Source organism: Orcinus orca, chromosome 11 (assembly GCF_937001465.1).
Source record: "Orcinus orca chromosome 11, mOrcOrc1.1, whole genome shotgun sequence".
Classification (NCBI taxonomy): Eukaryota; Metazoa; Chordata; class Mammalia; order Artiodactyla; family Delphinidae; genus Orcinus; species Orcinus orca.
Window position 1 is genome coordinate 67,000,742 of NC_064569.1, and position 23,951 is coordinate 67,024,692.

Below are 23,951 nucleotides of genomic sequence, written 5' to 3' on the forward strand. Positions count from 1 at the left end.
TATTTAATTGTTTTTCTGCCTTTCAAAGAACATAAAATGAACTGTGGCAGATTGTGGACGAAGTACAAGAGAAGCTTTCCTTGTGAGTTAAGGTCAAGTTTCTTAGTAAGTGGATACCTTTTAGATGCAGTTAAATACCAGTGTGAAGGGCCCTTGAGATATGAGTTATTCTTGCTTCTTTGCTTCCTGACTTTGTTTAAAAGAAAAATTTCGTTTTCTTTTTGAAAATAAAATAACTTCACAGATGAAATTTCCTAAAGCTTATCCAGTGATACCTAGAAGCATCTGTTTGCTTTTCCTTAATATAATCATCGTATATGCTTAGTTCTAAGAACTAAATCAGGTACTTGTTAAACAATGCTTTTTAAATCTCTTGTCACATATAAGGCATCTTCAGGGCACTTAGGAGTCCTTGATAAATGTACCTAAATCCCCAGTATCTTTGAGCAACAACCATTTATTTACATAGGTAGACTCTGTTCTCTTTCCATTGCATTAACTAGAAAATGTGACATTTAAAATTCCATTCCCAAAGAAATGTAAAACACTTAATATATTGTTTGGCATTCATTTTTCTGTGGTATAGAAAATACATTATGAAATATGGGTACTAGATAGCTTTAGTTTGTTGTTTCTGGAGTATTTTATCCCTACCAGTTCTGAGGGGATGACTCATTTGGATAATTTATCTTGGTTCTGTATTATACTCTAGTCCCTCAATTAAATATGTGTAAATATTGAGTATTATAATATGTGATCTACTTTGTATTCTGACTCAGTATTGAGAGGGTGAGATTTCGATGCCTGGAAACAGATCTGGTTCTCTATTGTCATTAAGTTTGCAATTTAAAAAATTAACTTCAGTTCATACATCAATGAAATGGGTATAGTAATGGACCTCAAAGGTTATTTTTGTGTTAAATAAATTCTGGACACTGTCAAGCATATAGTAAACTTTAAATAAATGAAAGCACTGTTATTTTTATTTTCCCAATATACATATATTTTTATTCCTTCTCCACCTCCCCTTCTCCCTTCACCTTTTCCTTCTCTTTTTCTCTACCTAGGCTTGTAGTGGTGCACATTAAGCCCATGAAATGGGACAGTAGTCCCCCAACAAGAGCAGCTTCTTATAGTATAAACTGTGTCAAAAATAGGAATAAAATGAGTACTCTGAATATTTTGAAATACTGTTTGTTGGGAAAAACTTTCAAAAATTACATTGAGATTTTAGGATAAACTGATTACATTTTTTTAAAACTTCAAATAAGTGCTTTATTATCTACAGTGCTTTAATGTGTGAATTGGATTCATCTGGGCACACTATTAAAATACAGACTTTGAAAAACTAGATACATTTTTTTAGGCTTCACTCACAATTTCTTGGAAGAATTTCAGGGATTTTATTCCAATCAAACTAGTTTTAAAGGTCACTGCAGTGAAATAAATGCATCAATAAAATATACGAGATTAAAAATTTTAAAAGTGTAAATGACATTAAATATTAATGAAAATACAAGATCTTTAAGTTATGTTGGTCCAAAGTATAATTACCAAGTGAAAATTTGAAGATAATCTCAAACATCTGTTTCGAATTGTCGTAGTACAAGAAAAAGTTTAGTGAATGTTAAAACCCTTTATTCCTGAAGTAGGATATAGAATAACCCCATCTCTATTTTAAAAGAATGTGAAGTGTGACCTTCATTTTCCTTTTGTCCATTCTTTCCTATCCTCCCCTCCCCTCCATTCTCCTTTTCATCCCCTGCTACCCAGCTGCAGAAGTTAATTATATTCCTCAGTTTGCAGCCAGTTTTCAGGGTGATCCCTACAACTTTCCTCTTCTTTATTTATGTATTTATTCCCTTTTATCTCTATTCCTAACTTGAATTTCCCTTTGCATCATAGGTAACGGCTCTAATGTACTTGATTTGCATCCTTAGATTTATAATGTACCCTTGTAAAATATGTAGTGAGATTTTGGGTGGGAATGAATTTTTAATATTTTTAAAAGAATGCATTAGATATTTTGAATCTTTGTAGGCTTTTCAAGGTCCATTCATGTTACAGTATTTACATGGAATGTGCTGGTCCTCACTGCTGTATAGTAATCCATGAAGTTTATGTCTCACATGATACTCCCATGATGGACAGGTCGATTATTTCCTACTATCAGCCAACACTAAGAGGCTTGCATTAAACATCCTCTTAATGTTCTCTTAGAATTTCTCTGGGAGTGGGATTGCTGGTCAGGGATTATTCATGACGTAGTCAGTAACATTTGCTGATCTGTCAGATGGCAGAACGCAGTGGTTTCCCCAGGCTACAAGGCCCCCGACAGTGCACAGGGCCCATTCCACATGCCTACCAGTATTTGGCCTTATCCAGTTTTCTCATTTTTGCCAATCTCAAGTCTCATTGTTATAATTTGCGTTTCTCTGGGTTACTAAGGAATTTGAGTATTAGTTAAAATTATTTAATGTATTCTAGAATTTATTTTGTTTTCCCCTTTTGTAGATTCCTGTTCATATCCTTTGCCCATTTTTTTCCCCCGCTGTTGGATTTCTTATTGCTTTGTTTGGAGTTCTTTTTATTTCTAAGTACAGTTCCTTTTTGTTTAGATGTTTGAAATATCTTCTCCTGGTGTATTAATGCATGTCCCTAGTGTCCTTCAATAAGTAGAAGTCCTTCATTTTGAGATACTCAAATTCATCAATTGTTTTACTTTTTGAGTTCTGTTTGGAGGTCTTTTTAAGAAGCCACTTTCCCTTCCACAGAGATAATCTATATATTCTTCTGTTAGCTTTACTTTTTCACATTTATCTTTTAAAACCATCTGGAGTTTACCTTTGTATATGGTGAATATGCTATAAAGACCCAGTTTCATTTTTCTCTTCTATTTTGGTTATTAGAATACATTTTTTTGAGTTTGTTAATAAATTATGCTAAAATATTGATTGGAATTATATAGAATTTATAGATTAATTTTGGGAGAATTGACATCTTTATAATGTTAAATTGTCCCATCTGTGAGCCTTGGAATATTTCTCCGTATTTTTTGAGTTTTGGTTTAGATACTTTCAAGTCATCAGACCAGCTAGGTGTAAAAATGGATCTGATATAAAACAGTTGACTTGGTTGATATGATCAAATTTGTCAAGTAATAGGAAAAAAAAAAAAACCCTAAAGCTACAGTGATTAATTCTGTAGGTTAATTATATAGATTTGAAATCATCACGTTAGCCCTTTTAAGATGTACTTTTTATAGTTTATTTTAATGTATTTTCCTTTAAACTATAATATATCTGTAAAAACTAGATTTTAACTGGTTTATATGTCAACAATGTGTTTTTTTCCTACTTTTTGTTTTATCACTGAAACATGAACAACTTTTGTGAAAAGGTTACTATTTAGTTGACTGCTAATAGGATTTTTAATTTTAGGTTATATTCTGTAGGGTAGCTTTATATTTTTAGAAGTAATCTTTAGGTTAGCATTGGGTTCTGGTAGCATTGAAGCAAAAATCAATAGTATTTAAATTTAAAAGTATGGAATAGTAACAATAAAAAAAAAAAGTAGGCAAAAATTTTAGGCTTAGTCTTGTCAGCTCTTACTTAAAAACCTAAACTCTCTTTTGGTAAACACAGTACTAAAGAGCAATTAGGAAGAAGGGATTTTGAAGAAGAATTGTTTTCATATTTGAATGTGATGAAATCCTCTATGTCGGTGCCTTGCAGGCAGAGACCAGAAGGAACACACTGGTAGTAAGGAAGTTGGCTTAACCACTCCTTGCACTGAAGGAATCTCATTATATGCCCTGACATTGGATTTGGATTTTGGTTGGGTGATTTGGGAAAGGGTCTTAGGAAACAGGGGAGTCCTCTAGATCGGATGCTGGGACAATTCTATCTATGCCTGGTTAAAGAAGTATTCGTTTAGCAAGAGAGGGGGTTGTTTGGTATTTTGTGGGTTGTACAGTGGCCTTTTTCTTTTTTGTGTTTAATAAAATTATGAAGTGATCTTGCTTGGTATCATTTACCATGGTCTCAAAGTAACCTTGTCTCCAGCTGTTTTCCTGTTGTATATGTACAACGGAAGAACAGAATGGCCTGTTGGTGAGTGTCAGATGAGTTCAGGACATCAAAGTCTACCCTTTCTTTCCTCTCTCCCCTACTCCCTCTTTCATCCATAAGCAATTAAAATTGTTTAAAAAATACGTACTTAATTTGGGAATTTTCTTCTTTTTGTAGTTACCTAGGGCAATGACTTAATCATAAATATGTGAGTGATTTCTGTTTGGACAAAAGAAACTTAGTAACATGCTGTGGCTTTGCCACAGATAACTTTACTGATGATTTTTAATTTATAAGTTGTAGTCTTACTTAGAAATAAGCATCTCCTCTGCTGCCTTTCCCTGCGGAAGGCATCTTAGACTCTTTGCTCTTACTTTTCCCCCTACCTGGAATCGCTGGTCTTTGCAAGACTGCTTCCTTATCCTCAGTTTTTAGAGATAACACCCATTTCCCTATTTCTAAGATATCCCTGTTTAAATTAGCCTCATTCCCTCCATCTTACTTTGTTTTATATTGTTTGTAGCACTTATCACCTGAAGTTAATTCATTTCTTCTATTGTGTGGTCCTCCCATCCCCACTCCACTCCCCACTTCAAACATAAGCTGCGAGTGGGTGAGAGCTTGTATGTATGTACAGTTGTGCCAGCCCCCGATAATGTTTCTGGCACAAAATAGGTGCTTAATAAACAAATACATTTATGAATTAATAAATGAACCACTAACCAAATGAGTAAATATATATTCTAGACATAATTATGTATTTGTTGACTATTAACTATTAATTGGGCTATAAGTACTTGAAAAAATGTCAATCAGTTTCTCTGGAAATATGCCTTAATATTCAAACTAATTTCTTGCTATAATTTTTTTTCATCATCTGTGTTCAAAGACTATGGGTAAGATGGGATAGCATTATAATGATGTTTTCCTGGTGCTTAAATTACTAGTTGGATGCATTGGCTATTAGAAGTTTCCATTGAACCATACTTTGTTATGTTGGTGGTGGGATGGGGGGGTTGGATATAAAACACATATGGTGTTTTGCCTATTAAATTTAAAGATAATCATAATTTATTTTACTATATGTTTTTCATACTTTTTATTTTTTTAACTTTTATCTTTCAAAAAGATAAGGATTCAATTTTCTATGGACTCATAGTGCCAAGGCCTATTCGTAGTGTGTGAATGTTGGTTTGCAGTGAAAGATGAAACTTAGTGTGAAAATATTTATTGAGTATTTGCCACGTGGCAGGCACCATCTTAAACACCCTATGTATACAAGCTCATTTAATCCTTGTCAACAAACCCAGGAGATATTATTCTCCCTCATATTACAGATGAGTAAACAAAGGCACAGAGTGTTAAATTACAGGGCACATAAGCAAATTTGGGATTGAAAGAGGCTACACATTTTTATGCATTAAAAAATGATATCTCAAAACCCCTTTCATTCTTCATATACAGCTATTAATTACCCAAATAAATAGATCTTGGCACACATGAGCCTTCTCATCCTCATCTTCTAGTTGGGAGGGACTCTGATTTCAGGACCCGACACCCCATCTCCTTATGGGAAAGAAAGAAGACAAGAGAAGCACCCAAGTTTGAGGGATAGGTCTGTTTGAGAGCCATGCTGTGTGGGCAGCTGTTAATGGAGTGTCTTCTAATATTGAGAAATCATGATTATTTGGAGTGAAACGTAAAGGGTGTACAGAAAATGTCAATTTTTAAGTGTGACTGTGTGTGAAAACACTGTTACTGATTTTACCATGTATGAATTTATTAACAGGAAGGGTATAAAAGAACATTATATGTGAATAAACCATATATACTTCACTGTTTTAAGAAGCATAGTGTTTACTGATACATTCTGATGACTATTAAGCCTTTTTATAGCTTTGATATACTTAGTTATCTTCTTTTTTATTCCCAGTTCTTCTATGTCATTTATCAGTATTTTTGTATTTGAATGAAGTCTTTATTTTAAGATGATTTCTTACAGTTTCTGGTTTAGTAAGTATACAATAATTTCAGTCCACGAAGACCCCTACCAAGATTTGAAAGAGCTTCAAGTCTTTGTAGGTGATCTTAAGATAACATAGTTCTTGGCCTTATGATGAACTGTATGTGTATATCAGCTTTGAGACATAGTTTTGTTTTAGGCTTTCATTGTATTTAATCCCCTAGTTTGATGAAATGTTGGAGTACAAAGGAAATAAATTTGCTTTCTTAAAAATGTTTTATGAGAGTTTTTTCTCTCATTGTGGTACTTCCTGACGGCCTGATATTATGTCATATATAATTGGAATGACACTCAGCCTGAATACTTCTTTCTCTTTTTGGCAGCATGGGGTAACCTTGGAAATGTTCTCAAGAGTCAGAGCAAAATTTCTGAAGCTGAAAGCGCCTATAGAAATGCTTTGTATTACCGAAGCAACATGGCTGACATGCTTTATAATTTGTGAGTATGCGTTGCTTTCTCTGGTTTGGTTCATCTTTGAAACATGTGGCGAGAGGGGCTATTGATTTAACTGCTGGAAATGGAGAGGATGGTAGCTGATATTCTGAAATAGTCTTTGCATGAATCATACCTCTGAGATCAGTAAATGGATGGTATATGTGATCTCTGTTTTGGGCCACAACATTGATATTCATGTGTACTGATATAATATGGCTAGGTTTTTTTTTTTGAAGTACTATGCCATATAACATAAAAATTGGTTTAAATGCTTTTAGCTTTTTGTTTTAAAAAGTTCACATTATTAGTACTTGGTTGTGCTCATAAAATAAGGCTGCTATGTATGATACTCTATGTAATTGATATCTTGATTTTTAATAATAGATTTTATCCTCTGTTAAAGAATTGCTGGTGTCAAAGTATATATAGAACATGTACTAAACCTGGGGAGTTATCAAATAAGATAATGTTTTTCTTTTATTTTTCCACCCCCTCCTTCAACGGTAGTGACAATTAGGTTGGGATAATGGGATAATTTAGAATGTCTGTGTATGTTGGGTTAGAAAAATCCCTGGGGAAAAATCTGTTCTGTTATTTGAATGGAAAGCCCCACGGGGTGCAGTTAGATGTGAGTGGACAAATGCAAATTAAACTGAAATCCTTTTTCTGTCTCTTGTATTTATGACACTCTTTTATTTATTAGTAATAGAAACTTAGTCTAAACTTGCTTGAACACAAAAGAGAATTTATTAGCCTCCATAACTGAAAATCCCTGGGGTTGACTAGATGAAAGCACAATTAGATCCAGGTGTTTTATTATGTTTTGGGTATTTGTCTCCATTTTGTGTCTTTGGTTTCTTTTGGGTTCACGCCTTTCTCTGTGGGACTCTAAGTTAATGAAATGACTCATGCACCTTTATGCATACAGACTCAGTCTCTGAAGGACTTGTCTTGGTGTCTCTGTTAATCCTGGAAAAAGATCTCTGACTGACCTTTCTGGGATCATGGATCGATTCTTAAATGAAACTTTGGGCCGTGTGTCTGGGGCTGTAAGAGCCCTCCATTGACAGTGCCTCTGGGGTTGGAATAGAAAGGAGGAGGACCAGTTCCCTGTAGGAAGGGACCAGGCATATAAGATGTCTACTGCTTGTGTCTAATGACTGCTATGTAATATTGACAATATTAAACTAATTTGTCAGCTTCATTTTTTTTTTTTTTTTTTTTTTTTTTTTTTTGCGGTACGCGGGCCTCTCACTGTTGTGGCCTCTCCCGTTGCGGAGCGCAGGCTCAGGCGGCCATGGCTCACGGGCCCAGCCGCTCCGCGGCATGTGGGATCTTCCCGGACCGGGGCACAAACCCGTGTCTCCTGCATCGGCAGGCGGACTCTCAGCCCTGCGCCACCAGGGAAGCCCCTGTCAGCTTCATTTTTAATGTGCCGTTGTGTTCTGGTTATCTCTAATCTTTTGTACTGGCTAAATCTAAAAGTACAGATGTAAAAAAATTTTTTTAAAAAACCACCAAAATATCTAGATTTTTAAGGGAAAGCAGACAAGATGAGCTCAGTTTAACTTCCTGTTTGTACATTTACCTTTTCTTTAACTTCCTAGACTTTAACCCTGGGGTCTCAGTCTCCTGGCCTATAGTCTGAATTAGGTCAGCATGTGTTTTGTGTTGACCTGCACAGTGTTCAGTTTTCTCTTTTTTACCTGGGATGCCTTCAGGTGGAGCACTCCCTCTCCAGTTTACACACCCCTGATAATGGGATGTGTTTCATACTTCATCATTTTCCCCGGTCTGCTGTGTTTCATACTTCATCATTTTCCCCAAAGTAATTTGAGATTGCATCTTTTTCTTTATTTGAATGGATATATCTAGATACAACTACAAAGGCTTTCCCCCCATGTCTTCTTCATCTAAATAATGTGATGTTCCTATATTATTGATTAGTATTGATTATTGAATAGTATTTTTATTTCATGAAAAAGAACCTTATCAGTTTGACAAATTTACACAAACATTCTTTTTCTTTTTTTTTTTTTTTTTTTTGCCTCTGAAAGTAATGTTGTCAAAGGGAACTCTTGCCTTGCAATATGGGATGCCAGTTTGCTTCTGGTGCCCATTCTTCATACATTGTCAGGGGAGAAAGTAGCTGAACAACCAGCATCTCTTCTTTGAACTTGTTTTTCTCTCTCTCATCTATAGCCACTGGTTGAAAAGTTACCTACCTTCTGGTGTTACTTGTTGGGCAAGGGTTGAAAGAAAAAGGAAATGTGTCCAACCAGGCTTATTCTTTGCTGAGAAGAGAAATTTATTCAATTAGATGAATATACTTTACATGTAATTTAAAAGCTGCATCTTATAACTTACTCTGTGGATGCATATGTAAACTGTGAAAGCATATAGATACATCTCCCTAAACCCTAATGAAAAATTCTTGCTGAAGAAGCGGTTATGAACAAGATTTGGTTTCTTCCCCCCTATTAGTAGGAAAAGGGATATGGCATAATGCCATTTATAGTTTCAAAATCATTTTACTACTGTGACAGGTTTTTTTAACTAAACTGTTGGCTCAAGTAGAGAGGCCTAAATTCCACAAGAAATATCGGCAATAATTTTGAAGGATTACATAACCCATGTGGTTGACAGAATTCTGATACATAAATAATTATGTTTCAAAATAGGTGAGTTATTCAATGATTTTTTTTTTTTTTTTTTTTTTTTGCGGTACGCGGGCCTCTCACTGCTGTGGCCTCTCCTGCTGCGGAGCACAGGCTCCGGACATGCAGGCTCAGCGGCCGTGGCTCACGGGCCCAGCCGCTCCGCGGCATGTGGGATCTTCCCGGACCTGGGCACGAACCCGCGTCCCCTGCATCGGCAGGCGGACTCTCAACCACTGCGCCACCAGGGAAGCCACAATTCTACTCTTAATAGCAATAGATGTAGTACATTTATTGCATAACCTTATATTTAACCTTTTATTCATATTATCAAATTTATTAAAATTCAGTAGTTCCCACAAGTAATTTTAAGACCAGGTTTGACAGATCTGCCTTATGATGTTGGTTTCTCTTTTCAGGTATAATAAATTCTCAGGGACAAAGCAGATGGACCACCACTCAGTGATTTACACTGTCAGATCTTATAAATACGTAGTCGACTTTCAACCTTTTAACTGCACCACCCACTGCCATTTGAAATACAATTGATTTCTCGTCTGAAAAATGCTCTGTTCTTTCACTGTTATAGATTTGTCCCAGTCAGTCTGTTCCAATCGCCACCTAAACAGGGAATTCAACAGAGCATTGAATATTTCATTAGGCATTTGATTTCAGAATGCAGATGATAAATGTAATGTGGTTTAATCAATTCTTGATTATCTTACATAACAGATGGGATTATTTCTGTGAATAATAGAGATTTTGCCATCATAAGTTGTCATTTTTGTTCTGTAAGCATCTAAGTAATCATCTAATCTGAGAAGCTAGGAAAGGAGCAATACAATAAACTAATAAATGTAAGGGAAGTAAAAAGAAAATGTTAATGAAGTAGAATATGGAGAAATAATGGGAAGTAATGAATAAATGTAAGAGCTTTTTCTTTAAAAGATCAACAATATATGGCAAAAGTAATGGACAAAGTAGAAAATCTCAAATATACAATACAGTACTGAGAATGAGAAAGGACCTGCATCCAGACGTGTGGAAGCTTAAAATAACAAAATGTTAGTTATGTATATGAAAGTCTTAGTAGTATGAATACTTTTCTGGGAAAATATAAATGATTAACATTAGCCCAAGAAGAAGTTGGCATTCTGAATCAAAAACTTTGGAAAAATTTGAAAACCATATTAAAGAATTTTCTCTCCAAGGAACCAAGTTAAGGCATTTCACAAGTAAGTTCTATCAAGTCATTAATCAAACGGTATTTCTTGCATTAGTTACACTTCTCACTTATTTTTGTGAAGCTAGATAAAACTGACAGCAAAAGGTCTGATGATATTTAAAACCAAAACACAAAAGAATAACGACAACAACAAAACTCAAAAAACAAAACAAAAAGCAAACAAGCAAGAACAAATAACAGAACCGAAACAGGCCAATAGACTTATGAATATAAATGTAGACATATCTTAAAATTAATATAGTGGATGCAACAGCATATTAAAGATTAAAACACTACTATCAGATGAGATTTATTCTAAGTTTTATAGTGGAGTATTCAATACCACAATTCAATTGCTATACTCTTTCAATTTAAAAAGTCAGAAGAGGAAAAAAATTATCTTTTCTAGAAGTGCCAGGAAGGCTTTTGATCAACATCTGCCTCAGAGAACAAGACATAAATAAACTAGGAATAAATAAATACTTCTGCAACATAAAGATTATCTGTCTAAAGTTATAGAAATACCATATTTGATATTGAAGTACTATGGTCATTGCCATTCATATTCAGCTTCATGAAGTAGTGGCAGTTTCTTATTGGTCATTATATCTCTCCATATCTACAGGAGTTCTGACTATATTTGTTGCTTTTATAAATGAATTATGAAATTCATATCAGAGCAGAGGAGATTCCATTTGTCACTATAAGTGGTAAGATTAGTAATGGGTATTAGCCACATTCTTTGAATTGTGTAAGTATATGTTGATCATTGTCATTAAACAATTCTGGGTTATGACAGCCTTCTTGAATTAGGTGTCTAGAGTTGTTATCTTGAAGTTTCAGAAACAAAGACATTTATGTTAGCGTTAGTTTGTGTATTAGTTTCCGTAACAAAGTACTGCAAATTAGGTGGTTTAAAATAATAGAAATTTATTATGGCACAGTTCCGGAGGCTAACAGTTCACAGTGAAGGTGTCCACAGGGCAAGCTCCCTCTGAAAGCTTTAGGGGAATCCTTCCTTGCCTCTTTCCTGTGGTTTGCTGCCATTCTTTGGAGTTCCTTGGCTTGCAGCTGCATGACCCCAGTCTCTGCCTTTGTCATCACATGACAATCTCCTTGTGTAACTTTGCCTTCACATCCTCTTATCTGGATACCAGTCATATTAGATTAGGGGCCCACCCTTGTTATCACATTACATCTGCAGTGATCCTTTTTCCAAGAAAGGACATATTCTAAGGTATGGGGGTTACAACTTCAACATACCTTTTTTGGGAGAGACATAATTCAACCAATAGCTGCCTATTGGGAGCTTCATTTTAAGAGGCAGAGTGACACATAGTGGTACCATTCTATCTATCCCCAGTACCAAGCACAATGTCAAACACATGAGTTTTTAACGGGGGGTGAGGATTGAGGAAGCTAAACATTTGCATAGAATTTCAACAAGTTTATATATCTCATGATGCCGAGAACTCTGTCTTCAAAGGAAGTAATATAGGAGGATAGAGCAGTGAGGAAATGTGGGGTGCAGAGTTGTCACCATAGATCTAGTTCTAATGAGAGATTTTTTTGTTTGTTCAGGACCAGCTTTTGAGGACCCTTGAGAGGTTAGAAGGATCAGAGATTACAGGGTGGAAGTGGTGGGACTATCTGATAATGGGGCAGAGCCATTCCTTGAATCCCCGTTGAAAACAAGGCATGAGACGCCTGTGGAAGTAAGGTCTGTAGAAATGAGGGGGAAAGTAACCCTTGGCCAAAAGGCTAGAGTTCAGGGCAGGGTTTCCTGCCAAGTTCCATGGATGTGTGTATGTATGTGTATAAAGGATGGAGGGAGGTGTTCAAAGGATACCAGGTAAGCAGACTGGTCTCCCAAAATAGACAATTCAGGAGAGGCTATCTAACAGGAGGGCCAGGAGGTGCTTGCCATGTCTGATATCAAGTGAATGGGACTGAGAGATTTTGGTGAAATTCCATTGGCTTGGGGTCACCAGAGATCTGGATACACAACTCATCTGGCCCTTTAGTGATTCCTGGAAGGAGGTGAGACAGCTTGCAGGTACCTACCTACCTGTTCACATGGCAAGAGCAAAGTCTAACACTTACTGCATACTTTCATTTTGTTTTAATTGATCATTTTTACCACTTAATAGAATCTTGTTGAAAACATTGAAGCAGTACTGAAGAATAAGCAATAAAGCATAAAAATTATTATTGCATTCCTTACACATCTTTTCCCCTCCTCTAGTATATTTTCACTTTTTTCATAAGCATTTCTATATGTAGTTACAACATGTAGTTATACAAGCATCCTTTTAACTTTTTCCCCTGTGTATGGAATCACCAGTGATTTTTTTACTTCTGGATGTATATACAAATGTGTCATAATTTTCATGACCGTCTCTGCTTTCATTAACATTACATTGTTTCAATTGGGGCTGTTACACAGACAGCATTAATAAACGTCCAATGGAATGGTTTCAAAACTATGTTGCTTCAAAACCGTGTTTCCGTAATTACCAGTGGAGTTTATTTTGTTTATTAGCTCTTTGTAATTTTCCTGGGAATTAATTGTTCAGGTTTCTTGCCTGGTTCTTTATTGAGAAGTTTTTCTTGTTGATTTGTGGGGTTTAAGGTGAAAATGGGTCCCTCCGCCGCACTTACATGTATAACACAAACATCTTTTCTGCAGGTATTTTCTCCTAGTTTTTGCTTGTATTTTTACTTGTCTTATGATAATCGTTATTGTATATAACTTGAATCTCTCTCTATATATATATATAAAAAAAAAATCCACAGAACCTTTCCTTTAAAACCTCTGTAATTTTGTGTCTCTATGAAAACCCTTCATAGGCTAATATTTTCTAAAGTTATTGTCCATTTTTTGAATAGTTTTAGAATTATTTTTGGTTTTTTTCTTTAGGTACTTAGTCCACCCTGGATATATTATTTTTTGTATTAAGGTATTTTTTTTTCCAAAATGAAAACTAATGTCCCCATAATAATTTATTGAATGCTTCACACCTAGGCCAAGTTTGTATATAACCCTGGAGTCATTGTCATGGGCTTTATTTTGGTCTTTCGGTAACCCACACCGAGAACAATTTGTTTTATTTACTGTAACTTCTACTATATTTTATATTTTAAGGCAAGTTTCCCATTCTTCTTATTTATTTTCAAGCAATTCTTGATTATTCCTCTGTGTTTTGTCTTTAATATGAACATGATCATAGCCTTGTTAAATTGCATTATAAGTCTGGAGTTTTAGTTGGTTTTCCAGTGACTATATGTTCAAGTGAGGTAAACTGACGTGGTTATACTCTCCAAGTTTCCCTTCTAGATATGTGTATTTTTACATTTATTTCAATTTTTAAATTTCCCATATTGAAAATACTGTATTTTGGTTCAAAAAGGCCTCACATATTTGAGGTTGATTTATTCTTTTCTTTTTTTAACAACTTTATTGGAGTATAATTGCTTTACAGTGTTCTGTTAGTTTCTGCTGTATAACAAAGTGAATCAGGTATATGCATATGTATATCCCCATATCCCCTCCCTCTTGCATCTCCCTCCCACCCTCCTTATCCCACTCCTCTAGGTGGTCTCAAAGCACTGAGCTGATCTCCCTGTGCTATGCAGCTGCTTCCCACTAGCCATCTATTTTACGTTTGGTAGTATATATAAGTCCATGCCATTCTCTCACTTCGTCCCAGCTTACCCTTCCCCCACCCCATGTCCTTAAGTCCATTCTTAACGTCTCTTTATTCCTGTCCTGCCCTTAGGTTCAGCAGAACCACTTAAAATTATTTTTTTCAGATTCCATATATGTGTTAGCATACAGTATTTGTTTTTCTCTTTCTGACTTACTTCACTCTGTATGACGGACTCTAGGTCCATCCACCTCACTACATATAACTCAATTTCGTTTCTTTTTATGGCTGAGTAATATTCCATTGTATATATGTGCCACATCTTCTTTATCCATTCATCTATCGATGGACACTTAGGTTGCTTCCAAGTCCTGGCTATTGTAAATAGTGCTGCAGTAAACATTGTGGTACATGACTCTTTTTAAACTATGGTTTTCTGAGGGTATATGGCCAGTAGTGGGATTGCTGGGTCGTATGTTACTTCTACGTTTAGTTTTTTAAGAAACCTCCATACTGTTCTCCGTAGTGGCTGTATCAATTTACATTCGCACCAACAGTGCAAGGGGGTTCCCTTTTCTCTACACCCTCTCCAGCATTTACTGTTTGTAGATTTTTTTGATGATGCCATTTCTGAATGGTGTGAAGTAATAACTCATTGTAGTTTTGATTCCATTTCTCTAATGATTAGTGATGTTAAGCATCTTTTCATGTATTTGTTGGCAATCTGTGTATCTTCTTTGGAGAAATGTCTATTTAGGTCTTCTGCCCAGTTTTGTATTAGGGTTGTTTGTTTTTATGATATTGAGCTGCATGAGCTGCTTGTATATTTTGGAGATTAATCCTTTGTCAGTTGCTTTATTTGCAAATATTTTCTCCCATTGTCTCTTCATCTTTTTTATGGTTTCCTTTGCTGTGCAAAAGCTTTTAAGTTTCATTAGGTCCCATTTGTTTATTTTTATTTCCATTTCTGTAGAGGTGGGTCAAAAAAGATTTTGCTGTGATTTATGTCATAGAGTGTTCTGCCTATGTTTTCCTCTGAGAGTTTTACAGTGTCTGGCCTTATATTTAGGTCTTTAATCCATTTTGAGTTTATTTTTATATATGGTGTTAGGGAGTGTTCTAATTTCATTCTTCTACATGTAGCTGTCCAGTTTTCTCAGCACCATTTATTAAAGAGGCTATCTTTTCTCCACTGTATTCTCTTGCCTCCTTTATCAAAGATAAGGTGACCATTTGTGTGTGGGTTTATCTCTGGGCTTTCTATCCTGTTCCATTGATCTATATTTCTGTTTTTGTGCCAGTACCATACTGTCTTGATTACTGTAGCTTTGTAGTATAGTCTGAAGCCAGGAAGCCTGATTCCTCCAGCTCCGTTTTTCGTTCTCAAGATTGCTTTGGCTATTCGGGGTCTTTTGTGTTTCCATACAAATTGTGAAATTTTTTGTTCTAGTTCTGTGAAAAATGCCAGTGGTAGTTTGATAGGGATTGCATTGAATCTGTAGATTCCTTTGGGTAGTAGAGTCATTTTCACAATGTTGATTCTTCCAATCCAAGAACATGGTATATCTCTCCATCTGTTCGTATCATCTTTAATTTCTTTCATCAGTGTCTTATAATTTTCTGCATACAGGTCTTTTGTCTCCTTAGGTAGGTTTATTCCTAGATACTTTATTCTTTTTGTTGCAATGGTAAATGGGAGTGTTTTCTTGATTTCACTTTCAGATTTTTCATCCTTAGTGTATAGGAATGCCAGAGATTTCTGTGCATTAATTTTGTATCCTGCTACTTTACCAAATTCATTGATTAGCTCTAGTAGTTTTCTGGTAGCATCGTTAGGATTCTCTATGTAGAGTATCATGTCATCTGCAAAGAGTGACAGCTTTACTTCTTCTTTTCCGATTTGGATTCCTTTTATTTCCTTTCCTTCTCTGATTGCTGTGGCTAAAACTTCCAAAACTATGTTGAATAAGAGTGGTGAGAGTGGGCAACCTTGTCTTGTTCCTGATCTTAGTGGAAATGCTTTCAGTTTTTCACCATTGAGGACGATGTTGGCTGTGGGTTTGTCATATATGGCCTTTATTATGTTGAGGAAAGTTCCCTCTATGCCTACGTTCTGCAGGGTTTTTATCATAAATGGGTGTTGAATTTTGTCAAAAGCTTTCTCTGCATCTATTGAGATGATCATATGGTTTTTCTCCTTCAATTTGTTAATATGGTGTATCACGTTGATTGATTTGCGTATATTGAAGAATCCTTGCATTCCTGGAATAAACCCCACTTGATCATGGTGTATGATCCGTTTAATGTGCTGTTGGATTCTGTTTGTTGAGGATTTTTGCATCTATGTTCATCAGTGATATTGGCCTGTAGTTTTCTTTCTTTGTGACATCCTTGTCTGGTTTTGGTATCAGGGTGATGGTGGCCTCATAGAATGAGTTGGGGAGTGTTCCTCCCTCTGCTATATTTTGGAAGAGTTTGAGAAGGATAGGTGATAGCTCTTCTCTAAATGTTTGATAGAATTCGCCTGTGAAGCCATCTGGTCCCAGGCTTTTGCTTGTTGGAAGATTTTTAATCACAGTTTCAATTTCAGTGCTTGTGATTGGTCTGTTCATATTTTCTATTTCTTCCTGATTCAGTCTTGGCAGGTTGTGCCTTTCTAAGAATTTGTCCATTTCTTCCAGGTTGTCCATTTTATTGGCATAGAGTTGCTTGTAGTAATCTCTCATGATCTTTTTTATTTCTGCAGTGTCAGTTGTTACTTCTCCTTTTACATTTCTAATTCTGTTGATTTGAGTCTTCTCCCTTTTTTTCTTGATGAGTCTGGCTAATGGTTTATCAATTTTGTTTATCCTTTCAAAGAACCAGCTTTTAGTTTTATTGATCTTTGCTATCGTTTCCTTCATTTCTTTTTCATTTATTTCTGATCTGATTTTTATGATTTCTTTCCTTCTGCTAACTTTGGGGTTTTTTTTGTTCTTCTTTCTCTAATTGCTTTAGGTGCAAGGTTAGGTTGTTTATTCGAGATGTTTCCTGTTTCTTCAGGTAGGATTGTATTGCTATAAACTTCCCTCTTAGAACTGCTTTTACTGCATCCCATAGATTTTGAGTCGTCGTGTCTCCATTGTCATTTGTTTCTAGGTATTTTTTGATTTCCTCTTTGATTTCTTCAGTGATCACTTCGTTATTAAGTAGTGTATTGTTTAGCCTCCATGTGTTTGTATTTTTTACAGATCTTTTCCTGTAATTGATATCTAGTCTCATAGCGTTGTGGTCGGAAAAGATACTTGATACAATTTCAATTTTCTTAAATTTACCAAGGCTTGATTTGTGACCCAAGATATGATCTATCCTGGAGAATGTTCCATGAGCACTTGAGAAAAATGTGTATTCTGTTGTTTTTGGATGGAATGTCCTATAAATATCAATTAAGTCCATCTCGTTTAATGTATCATTTAAAGCTTGTGTTTCCTTATTTATTTTCATTTTGGATGATCTGTCCATTGGTGAAAGTGGGGTGTTAAAGTCCCCTACTATGAATGTGTTACTGTCGATTTCCCCTTTTATGGCTGTCAGTATTTGCCTTATGTATTGAGGTGCTCCTATGTTGGGTGCATAAATATTTACAATTGTTATATCTTCTTCTTGGATCGATCCCTTGATCATTATGTAGTGTCCTTCTTTGTCTCTTCTAATAGTCTTTGTTTTAAAGTCTATTTTGTCTGATATGAGAATTGCTACTCCAGCTTTCTTTTGGTTTCCATTTGCATGAAATACCTTTTTCCATCCCCTTACTTTCAGTCTGTATGTGTCTCTAGGTCTGAAGTGGGTCTCTTGTAGACAGCAAATATATGGGTCTTGTTTTTGTATCCATTCAGCCAATCTGTGTCTTTTGGTGGGAGCATTTAGTCCATTTACATTTAAGGTAATTATCGATATGTGTGTTCCCATTCCCATTTTCTTAATTGTTTTGGGTTCGTTATTGTAGGTCTTTTCCTTCTTTTGTGTTTCTTGCCTAGAGAAGTTCCTTTAGCAGTTGTTGTAGAGCTGGTTAGGTGGTGCTGAACTCTCTCAGCTTTTGCTTGTCTGTAAAGGTTTTAATTTCTCCATCAAATCTGAATGAGATCCTTGCTGGGTAGAGTAATCTTGGTTGCAGGTTTTTCTCCTTCATCACTTTCAATATGTCCTGCCACTCCCTTCTGGCTTGCAGAGTTTCTGCTGAAAGATCAGCTGTTAACCTTATGGGGATTCCCTTGTGTGTTATTTGTTGTTTTTCCCTTGCTGCTTTTAATATGTTTTCTTTGTATTTAATGTTTGACAGTTTGATTAATATGTGTCTTGGCATATTTCTCCTTGGATTTATCCTGTATGGGACTCTCTGTGCTTCCTGGACTTGATTAACTATTTCCTTTCCCATATTACGGAAGTTTTCAACTATAATCTCTTCAAATATTTTCTCAGTCCCTTTCTTTTTCCCTTCTTCTTCTGGAACCCCTATAATTCGAATGTTGGTGCGTTTAATGTTGTCCCAGAGGTCTCTGAGACTGTCCTCAGTTCTTTTCATTCTGTTTTCTTTATTCTGCTCTGCAGTAGTTATTTCCACTATTTTATCTTCCAGGTCACTTATCCGTTCTTCTGCCTCAGTTATTCTGCTATTGATCCCATCTAGAGTATTTTTCATTTCATTTATTGTGTTGTTCATCATTGTTTGTTTCATCTTTAGTTCTTCTAGGTCCTTGTTAACTGATTCTTGCATTTTGTCTATTCTATTTCCAAGATTTTGGATCATCTTTACTATCATTATTCTGAATTCTTTTTCAGGTAGACTGCCTATTTCCTCTTCATTTGTTAGGTCTGGTGGGTTTTTATCTTGCTCCTTCATCTGCTGTGTGTTTTTCTGTCTTTTCATTTTGCTTATCTTACTGTGTTTGGGGTCTCCTTTTTGCAGGCTGAAGGTTCATAGTTCCCGCTGTTTTTTGTATCTGTCCCCAGTGGCTAAGGTTGGTTCAGTGGGTTGTGTAGGCTTCCTGGTAGAGGGTACTAGTGCCTGTGTTCTGGTGGATGAGGCTGGATCTTGTCTTTCTGGTGGGCGGGTCCACGTCTGGTGGTGTGTTTTGGGGTGTCTGTAGACTTATTATGATTTTGGGCAGCCTCTCTGCTAATGGGTGGGGTTGTGTTCCTGTCTTGCTAGTTGTTTGGCATAGGATGTCCAGCACCGTAGCTTGCTGGTCGTTGAGTGAAGCTGGGTGCTGGCGTTGAGATGGACATCTCTGGGAGATTTTTGCAATTTGATATTATGTGGAGCTGGGAGGTCTCTTGTGGACCAGTGTCCTGAAGTTGGCTCTCCCACCTCAGAGGCACAGCACTAACTCCTGGCTGCAGCACCAAGAGCCTTTCATCCACACTGCTCCTTAATTTAGGATGATTTGTTGTCTATTCATGTATTCCACAGATGCAGGGTACATCAAGTTGATTGTGGAGCTTTAATCTGCTGCTTCTGAGGCTGCTGGGAGAGATTTCCCTTTCTCTTCTTTGTTCTCACAGCTCCCAGGGTCTCAGCTTTGGATTTGGCCCCGCCTGTGCGTGTAGCGCCGTGCGTTCTCCCGGGGGAGTTGTCCCTGGATCCCGGGACCCTGGCAGTGGCGGGCTGCACAGGCTCCCCGGAAGGGGGTGTGGATAGTGACCTGTGTTCGCACACACGCTTCTTGGTGGCGGCAACAGCCGCCTTAGCGTCTCATGTCTGTCTCTGGGCTCCGCACTTTTAGCCGCGGCTCGCGCCCGTCTCTGGAGCTCTCTTAAGCAGCGTTCTTAATCCCCTCTCCTCGTGCACCAGGAAACAAAGAGGGAAGAAAAAGTCTCTTGCCTCTTCGGCAGCTCCAGACTTTTCCCCGGACTCCCTGCCGGCTAGCCGCGGTGCACTAACGCCCTGCAGGCTGTGTTCACGCCGCCAACCCCAGTCCTCTCCCGGCGCTCTGACAGAAGCCGGAGCCTGAGCTCCCAGCCCCGCCCGCCCCGGCGGGCGAGCAGACAAGCCTCTCGGCTGGTGAGTGCCGGTCGGCCCCGATCCTCTGCGCTGGAATCTCCCCGCTTTGCCCTCTGCACCCCTGTTGCTGTGCTCTCCTCCGCGGCTCCGAAGCTCCCCCACTCCGCCACCCGCAGTCTCCGCCCGCGAAGGGGCTTCCTAGTGTGTGGACACTTTTCCTCCTTCACAGCTCCCTCCCGCTGGTGCAGGACCCGTCCCTATCCTTTTGTCTCTGTCTATTTTTTTTCTTTTGCCCTAACCAGGTACGTGGGGGGTTCCTTGCCTTTTTGGAGGTCTGAGGTCTTCTGCCAGCGTTCAGTAGGTGCTCCGTAGGAGTTGTTCCACGCGTAGATGTATTTCTGGTGTATCTGTGGGGAGGAAGGTGATCTCCGAGTCTTACTCTTCCGCCATCTTCCCGGAAGTCCCTTGAGTATATTTTAGCATTAAATTATCCATTCTTGAGTTTTGGCCATGCTACACTATATTCAAGAAATTTGGCCAAGCCTATCAAGATGCCAAGATAGATTAAGGCAAGAAAATTAATATATGATGACCTGGACATCTGTAGGATGGTAAAGAGGAAGTCAGAAATAATTTAATTTCATAACACATCCAGGTCAGTTAAAAAAGAAAAAAATCACAAGATGAAAAATTTTTTATTGCAGGTTTTATAGTGTAAAGCATCATACGTAATTATTAGTTCAAATTACAAATTGTAGGTAACATGAAGGCTCATTTTACAGCATTCAAATATCTAGTGAGTTTTTTGCAAGTAGTTTGAGGGAAGGAACAATCAGTTTAGGTGCATGGGGTGATCAGTCCCAGAGCAACCTACTTATATAATAAAAACACACAGAAGAGTGACAGAGTTCCCCTGTGGTAGTAGTGTTTTCATGGGATTTCCCCCACTATACTGTCACAGGTGCTAGAAGGACTCAGTCCAGTCAAATCTGCATGAGAATCATAAGTCTGTTCGGTAAGCATATGTACCCATGTGTTAAAATTTGTTAAAATTTAAAATTTAAATTTAAATTAAAAATTTATTAAAATCCATGTGTTCAATTTATAAGAACATCAGGCTAAAGAGTATTGGATGGATTAATTTATAATGACATTAGTCTAAGACAGCCTGATGCTATGAAACCTCTTGGCTGAAGCTCTTCCTTCCTTGGAAAGTGCTGGAATAAGTGCTGTTGGCATTTGCCTCTGTAAATCCCCATTTACAGACCTTTCTTCCAAGTCACACCACCTCTCTTTCATGAAGACTTTTACATTTTGTACTCAGTGGTTGTGTTAATATAGTTAAACAAGTAAGCACTTCATACCTGCTAGCTTCATGGCCATTTTCTTTCCACAGTTCATTTTTTGAACACTGGTTCTCTGATTCATTGTGAGTTGATTTTACAGTTTAGCTTTCAAGGTGAAATCTGTTTTCTTGCCACTCTAAAATCCCCAATGCTGATAACACCTATGTCAAACATCACTAATTTTCACCCATTTATGAGATGTAATGACCAATTATAAAGTTTGATTAATACTGATTATATTTTCTGAGTACATTTGTATATATGAACACATTTGTAAGTTTGTGTATTGGAAATAAGGATTCATTACTTCATTCAACAAATATTAGTGCCTTCAGAGTGACAGGTATTCTATTAGATGGTAGGAATAAGCTGACAAAGAAAGTACAGTTTCTGCCCTCAAGTAGCTTGAAGTTTGGATTTAAAAATATGTTAAGTAATAAAGTAATATCTCTTCTAAGAGAGAGATGCTTATATTATTATGAGAAGGCAGGGACTTAACTCAGGCTGGAGAAAAAGGAAGAATAAGAAAGAGAAGAGGAATCACACTTGAAAGACAAATGAACAAGGTTGTTTAGGGAGAAAATTGTACAGTTTTGGCTACGTAAGTTTCAGATGACTCTTGGGCATCCACGAAGCAACTAGAACGTGTTTCTGCCACTCAGGAGAGCATTCTGAGGTAGAGGATGTGGATTTTGGAGTAATTATCTAAGTGTGTAAATTGAAACTGACTGTCAATAATGTGTGTGTGTGTGTGTGTGTGTGTGTGTGTGTGTGTGTGTGTGTGTGTGTGTATGTAATATGTATAAGGATAAAGGAAAGAAGGACCATGGATGGAATCCTGGGAAATACGAATATTGAAGGAGCTTGGTAGAGAAAGTGGAACCATAAAGTGTGCTCAAGGAGAAGGAAAGAAGCCCAGGGTACTTTGATGCCATTGAAGCTGATGGATAGGACAGTAAGAAGGGAGAAAATGGCCAAAGATCATGTACTGTAGAGAAGTTAATTATTTCTATGAGGTTTTTGTGTCCCTGTGGGGGAAAAAAAATAGTGGCATCAATCATGGGTCTAGAAAGTTGGAAATATTATTCACTTCTCCTGAATGTAGTAGAGAATAACATTTTGCCATCACAAAGCTACAAGATATCCTAGAGAATAATTTTATCCTATGAAATCCATGGACACAATGACCAAAGAATTGAAATTCACACTAGGAGCTCCTTAGGGACTGGGGATGTAATTTATTTATGTCTTTATTTCTAGCACATAGTGAAGTCCTTGACACCTTCTTGGTACTAACAAGTGCTTTTGGATAGAATTGAATTAAACCACTTATTATTTCACACTCATTTCTTTTATAGCAGTGGAAACTACATATTGTGGTACTGGTGTCTAGGATTGCTTGCTGGAACTAACTGTTAAACTTTGCAACCCAAAGTAAAATTGAGGGAAATCAGAATCCTTTTAGAAATTGGAGTCTGGCAAAGCGAAAGAAGGAGATTAAATCATTCCTATGCTTGTTTGTGTTATAGGTTTTCTATTACAAATGTAGTTTTAAAATGGCATTGTATGGGTCATGCTTTTCTATGTAGAAATACTCATTCAAAATTAACTGTATAGAGAGAGTTAAACTATTTTCCATGTTGGAAAAACGATGAAAGGCATTTTTCTGAAATCTCATTAAAATGGCCTTTAATTTCATAGTCATTTTTATCCAGAGCACTGCAGGTAAATTTGAAGACATGTATTAGAAAGCCTGTAAAAGAGGTTTATTAAGAAATTCATAATTGCATCCTGTTTTAATGCCTTTTGTTTGGTTTAACTTTAAAACTGATTGAAAGTTGCTCAAATGGCCAGAAGCATTTTTGTTGTTGTTCCTAAAATTATGTTCATATGGAAAGTGAAGGCTGATAGGCAGCAGAATTTCAAATAAATTAATTTCAGTTTTCTCAGAAGGAGGTTTTGCACTATGAAAAAAAAAAAGTGTCTTTTTTCGTCTACTCCTGAAAAAACTGAACAGATGTAAATTTGTTATTTGAGTAGTTCCAATCAGTCCTCTGCAGATTTCCGATTACTATGACTTAAGAATTATTTCCTAGATACACCAGGAAATACAGTAATATTGTCTTCCATTCAATTTATTTTTTCTCTTACACAAAACGTAACTGATTTTGCCTGTGTTTTGGAGAAGTTGCTTAAAGTATAATTGAAGTTGGAGGCCATCTGGGTATTCAGATGATGGTGAATTTTAAAAATTAATATCTTGTCATCTGCTGCTTATTTTTCTTTTATATGTTATTCATATAAACATGTACTAAATTATTACTGTGGCTAAATTATATCTCATATCACTCCTTTCAATTCTTTGCTCCAAATAATTGCATGGGGCTCCCCAGATGCACTATTTAAACTGCAGCCCCTCCACTGCTCTCACACTCCTGTTCTCCCTTACTTAATTCCTTTTTTTTAATTACATGTGTCAGCTTCTAGTGAACTTTATAATTTCCTATTTAGCTCTGTATAATGGTATTAAAATAAATACAAATGTATAGTTTATTTTGTATATTGCTA

The 23,951-nt window shown here is 36.7% G+C and overlaps 1 protein-coding gene across 4 annotated transcripts in view; it reads left to right on the forward strand.

Moving 5' to 3' along the window:
* TMTC2 (transmembrane O-mannosyltransferase targeting cadherins 2) overlaps positions 1-23,951 on the forward strand; it is a 420,660-nt gene that overhangs the window by 217,764 nt on the left and 178,945 nt on the right. For all 4 annotated transcript variants that reach the window (XR_007469965.1, XM_049693957.1, XM_033407136.2 and 1 more), the window contains one exon: positions 6,417-6,531. Coding sequence is in view for 3 of the 4 variants with exons in the window: in XM_049693957.1 (XP_049549914.1) it covers positions 6,417-6,531 (115 nt within the window). In the remaining variant the exon portion in view is untranslated. The remainder of the gene's footprint in view (positions 1-6,416; positions 6,532-23,951) is intronic.